This window comes from Vicia villosa, linkage group LG3, assembly GCF_029867415.1.
Source record: "Vicia villosa cultivar HV-30 ecotype Madison, WI linkage group LG3, Vvil1.0, whole genome shotgun sequence".
Lineage (NCBI taxonomy): Eukaryota > Viridiplantae > Streptophyta > Magnoliopsida > Fabales > Fabaceae > Vicia > Vicia villosa.
In genome coordinates this window covers 33,033,210-33,039,014 of record NC_081182.1, presented here as the reverse complement: position 1 = coordinate 33,039,014, position 5,805 = coordinate 33,033,210, and the positions used below count along the sequence as shown (strand labels likewise).

General features: G+C 29.9%; 1 protein-coding gene across 1 annotated transcript; it reads right to left on the bottom strand.

Annotated features, from left to right (window-relative positions):
• Positions 1 to 3,812: 3,812 nt before the first annotated feature.
• Positions 3,813 to 5,379, bottom strand: LOC131655350 (probable glutamate dehydrogenase 3). Its single transcript, XM_058925231.1, has 6 exons — positions 5,322 to 5,379; positions 5,133 to 5,244; positions 4,838 to 4,991; positions 4,630 to 4,721; positions 4,394 to 4,507; positions 3,813 to 4,304 (listed from the first exon to the last, which is right to left on the bottom strand). Exons 3-6 carry the CDS (start codon positions 4,842 to 4,844, stop codon positions 3,990 to 3,992), a joined length of 528 nt encoding a protein of 175 aa, XP_058781214.1. The 5' UTR covers positions 4,845 to 4,991; positions 5,133 to 5,244; positions 5,322 to 5,379; the 3' UTR covers positions 3,813 to 3,989.
• Positions 5,380 to 5,805: the final 426 nt, after the last annotated feature.

The window sequence follows — 5,805 nt, the reverse complement described above, 5'->3', positions numbered from 1 at the left end:
TTTTAATATAAAATTAGATATTATTTATATATTATAATTTAATATTTAAAAATTTATGATATAATTAACTTATTTATCATCAAATTTTTATGACGAAAACAAATTCATTATCATTTGTGTTTTGATTTATTATTTTTTTGTCATAGAAATAAATTTCTTACCAAGAAGTTGTTTAAGCTTACTCCTACATTTTTTAGTCATATGACTTGGTTTTCCGCAACTGAAGTAAGAGAAGCGCCACTTTCATTTTTTTGAGACGGTGTTTGTTGTATAGAAATTTTGATTTTATCTTCGTAATTCTTTTTCATGTTAAAGGCGAATAAAAAATTAATTTTTTGTTAGGGGTCCATTTTTTTATTTGCCCAGGACCTCTAAAAAGCCGGGACCGGCCCTGCATGTAAGCTATTTGCTTTAGGATCACTTGGGTGGCTTAGCCTTGAACTTATTATGTGGGCCTAATGAGTGGATTCAATATTTGATAATTTGGTTCTTAAAGATTTACGGGTTTTAATTTTGGCCTCATGCTTTTCTTGGTTTGCAACGTGTTTCTTTATAAGTTTTTTCCATTTTAATTTAAAAATTAAGGCTTAAATACACTGGTGGTCCTTGTAAGTTTGAGAGTTTTTTATTTTTGTCCCTGTAAGTTTTTTTTGGTATGAGTCCCTATATTTTACTTCTGCGTTCGTTTTAGTCCCTAAAATGAAAATCCGCAGGAAAATATGTAGGAAAATTTGCAGGAAACCTGCAGATTTTCCTACGAATTTTGGCTTTACGGACTTAATCTCAAGCGAAAAGTAAGATATATGGACTCAAACTAAAAAAAAAAACTTACAGGGATGAAAATGAAAAACTCGCTAACTTACCAGGACCAAAAGTGCATTTAAGTCAAAACTTTATTATTAATGTCTCTCTCTAAATTAAATGAAATGTAATTTTTTTGGATTACATAATTTAGTGTCATAACTAAAACAGGATGTAATGTAGCATATGAAATGTAAATAGAATTAAATATTAAAATGTATTTACACCTGATTATATTTAAAAAAGGTGTAACTAAGAATGTATTTACACCAGATTTTTAACGTATTTACATATGGGGGACGACTCAAGTGAGAACACTTGGTTATTATGAGAAATAAGAACAATGAATCACGACCATTAAATTTTGATTTTGTTGATTTTGATGGACTGGATTGGTTTCTATTTCTATTTTGATTTAAAATAAATATTAAGGATCATAGAAAAAGAAACCAATACAGTCCATTAAAATCAACAAAATCAAAATTTAATGGTCGTGATTCATTGTTCTCATTTCTCATAATAACCAAGTGTTCCCACTTGAGTCGTCCCCTTTACATATGATTTTTATTAAATAGTTCCTAACAAATAATTCATAAAACTAGTTAGATACTACATATTTGAAATTTGTTTGAACACGTGCACACATGCAAACCAAGGGTGGCCCTAAACACGGGCTCGCGGGGAGGGAGCTCAGGGCCCCAAAAAATAAATTTTGTTACCCTATATATATATTAAAAGAAAAATTTTCATTATAAAAATACTTGTTAGAATTTTTTTTAAAACAAAATACTGGCTAAAAAAATTATAGGGGCACTACAAAGTCAAAATTAATAAAAGAATGTAATTTTCCATAAATAAAATATAGATTAAAATCAAATCAATTAATTCCCCTAAAATAAAATCAATTAATATATTTATAATTTTAGCTACTAAAGAATTTAATTGAAACACTAATATTAATATAATGATATAGAAAATATTTTATATTATTGATAATGTTATTTGATAGGTTAGAAATCTAACCGTATCAATTATGGATTAAGATGTATTAATAAATTTTGAAAATCTTTTATTAAAATTTTTTAGGGCAATTAAGTGAGATAAGATTAGAATATATATATATATATATATATATATATATATATATATGAAAGCAACGTATTAATTCAATTTTTTATATGTGAATTTGATTCATTCAAATTTTATGACTATCAAAGTTATTAGATATATTTTCAACCGTATTAATTTTATATCAATTGAATTTTGTAACTATCAATTGAATTATCCAACGATATTAATTTTAATATTAATTGAATTTTATAAAGGTGAATTTTGTAAAGGTTTTATGAATTTTGTGACTATCAATTGAATTATCCAACAATATTAATTTTAATACCACCAAATTTTATAAAGGTTTTATGAGAGAATTGAAGAATACGAAGAAAAAAATATTAGATTACAATATCACATCAGAGATAATTTTTCTTGCGACTTTTGTATCCTCGTTCTTTCGAGAAGAGTCTATTAAATTTTAGAGGATTAGCATAATACGCGAAAAATCCTCGTTCTTTCAGACTATTTCATAGGAAAAAATATCGGATCATGAAGAATAATAATAAGAAGAATAATAACTATCTTTATAGTGGTTTATGTTTTGATGTAGTATAAACATTGATTCAAAGATCCACACTTGTATTTTTTTTGCACAATGTCAAATGAAAATGTGTTTTTTATCCAATTATTTCTTTTATCCTTATGTATTTATTGTTAAAAAAACTTATAGGGGCACCACTCTTTTGATTCGCTCAAGGCACCCAAATTCAAAGGACCGACCCTGATGCATACAATAAACATGATATATGAACGATTGTAAGAAACATAAAGCAGAGAAGCAATCATGAGAACCGATCATATCTCTCTATTAATTTTCCTCTAGTGACCTACCCATCTCTTCTTTGTCTAGGCAACATGAAGTGCTCATGGAAGTTGATATATTTTTATTTAGAAATTTGTCTTCTATTTCCTTTAAAGTTTGAATAGTATTATTTTGTATGCACTACAACCAATCCTTTACTCGACTTGTAAGAGAAAAATCAAACAAACGTAATATTACCGGATCTATGGTTATATCATTCGATTTGCACATTGAACAAGTCTCATAAAATTTAGTTAGATGTTCCCAATGATCTTTGATCGTCTGCTTATCAAACAAGTAGTCTCTTACACCTAAAAGCACAAATATTTTGATATCAAATGTTACAGGGTTAGCTCGTTCAAAACATAAGGATATTTGTCCAACATCAGTCCTCCTGTAGTAAACCTTCATCGTTTTTCGTAGTGGAACAACCATGTCTTCTATTTCTTCTTGTAGTTTTTCTTTAGCTTGTAGTTCTTATCTTTTTACTATCCTAATTGCTCGAGTTGTTCTTTTTGATTTTTCACAATATTCCATAAAAGACCTACGACAGCGTTTTTTTTGGGCTTTAAAAGCGCTGCTGTAGGTGGCGCTGCTATAGGTTTTAGCAGCGCTTTTGGTTTAGGCAAAAGCCCTGGCGTAGGTAGGCCTTAGGAAGCGCTTTTTCTTAAAAAGCGCTTTCATATATTGGCATAAGGCAGCGCTTTTTCTTAAAAAGCGCTTTCATATATAAGCCTAAGGCAGTGCTTTTTCTTAAAAAGCGCTTTCGTTGGTGTTTTTAATAAAACTATTATTTTTATAATTTCTAATATTTTGACATATCTCAAATTCTCACTAACATTTTGAGAAATATATTTATTATATTAAACAAATAAAAATTTTAAAAAATACATTTAATGTGAAACGTTTTATGAATTAGTATTGCATATATTTATTATTAAAATACAAATAAAACATCACTAATTTTATAAGTGCTCTAGAAGCCAAGTTTACAATCAAATTTTCAAAACACAAAATACATTATATATATATATATATATATATATATATATATATATATATATATATATATATATATATATATATATGTGCTCCCTAAGAAAACTAGTTCTCTCCAGCCGAACGTGACTCCTCGATGGCCATTATTGACTTTTCAATTTCCAACAATGCACAAATCACCTAACCTTTTTAGCAACGAGGGAAGGAGAATTTCCTCTGTATTTTCTTTAGTTGATGGAGAAAGAACTTCCACATTTTTTGTCTCGAGAGTTGGTTATGACTTTCTCTGATCTTCATTAGATGATATTCCAGGAAGTTTGTTGGTCATGCGGCAAGAAAATTGACGGAAAAGAGAAAATACCATCAAGAAAAAGGTAGTCAGTGCTACCCAAATTCGAGCTTTAACTCCTTTTGGAGTATTATGTATGTCAGGAAGAGGACGCGTTCCTGTAAGTCTTTCTAACTCAGATAGACTTAGCTCTGAAGGGTTACACCCTATCCCTCCTTTCGCGCCACCATAAGGTATATTAGCTACAACTGTTTTCCATGTCATTAGTTGTGCTAAAGCATTCACCTCATCTGGATCAACCTAACCAGTCCAATAAACCATTCAGAATCATAACTTTTTATTTCTAGTTGTGTTTCTATAAAATTTTGTAATGTTAGAATATAAATAACCTCAGGATGGTATTTGATCCCTCCTTTCACAGGGCCTCTATCATTATTATGTTGAACTCGAAACCCAATGTAAGACTGCAACGTTCTGTCGTCTTTTGGAATGGTACATTCAACCTGAATTTTCATTGCATAACACTTTTATTTTAACAACATACACATAAAATAGAACATACAAAACAAAACAAGAGCTGTAAACAAATTTGCAAGAACATAAACCATTTTGCTTTTTTAATTACCTTGATCTCTCTGAATGGAATGAGTAAACTTTTCTCGAGCTTGGAATCCAATCCCAAAAGCCTAGAAGCCAACTTAAATTTCCTGTTGGTAGCTGGGGAATCACAAACAGAGAATGCACGGAGAGAAGTAATGAATGAACAAGAGAATGCACAGAGAGAATTCCAATAGATCTGTTAGTAGTGTACAAATAGACCGTCTCGTATTTACCTGCCATAGTTCCTCTGTTACAAATGGCATGAAAGGATGTAGCACTTTAAGTATGTTCTCAAAAGTATACAATAAAATAGCTTGTGCCATAAAAGCAATAGAGTTTCCATCATTTCCAGAGTTGTAAAGCCGCCCTTTACTAGCCTCAATGTACCTTAAGAGCAAGGAAATGAAAAGATTCAGAGTATTATTCATTATGAAGGCAAAGAAAACCCTACATGAGTCAAAGATCATATGGAAATGTTTGCGGATGTGTTAAAAAACAACTATCAAATTGGGACATAGAATTAAATACCACCAGCAAAATCAGCCCAAAAGAAATCATATGTTTCTCTTCCCACTTCTCCAAAGAAAAATTTGTTATAGCTTGCACTAACAGATTCAATAAGCAAATGATGTTTTGAAATCTGAAAAGTGGAAGTAAGATTATTACACAGATGTCCAAATAGTGACGTAAAAAAATGTTAAAACAAAATTTCCTTACCACCCAACGCTCTGGTAAAGGAAGATTAAGTACAGAGTCTCCAGTGTCAAACTGAGAAAGTAAATAAAAAATATTAACTTAGAGAAAAAGTTAGACTAGTATTAGCTAAACATATGTTGAACTAAAATGAACAGAAGGAGCAGTATTAACTAAACTTGTGTTTTAGTCAAGAAAGGTATTCCTTATCTTCCGTTGTAACACCCCAAATCTACCCGATAAATTATACTGAAAAATCAGAGTATAAATTCCAAACAAGTTCATTTGAGGTATCACATATTCGTCATCTCAAAAACATTTATTGCTTACTTGCCTTCATATAGATACATAGCACAGGAATTTAAAACGATAATCAAATCATTACTAAAAATCACTTTATTCAAATTCAATAATTAACTCGCAGCGGAATCAACAAACTTCATAACTATTCAAATCTAGCCGTAGCATCTTTGCACGGTAACTTTAAGTTACAATTTAAATCAAAACT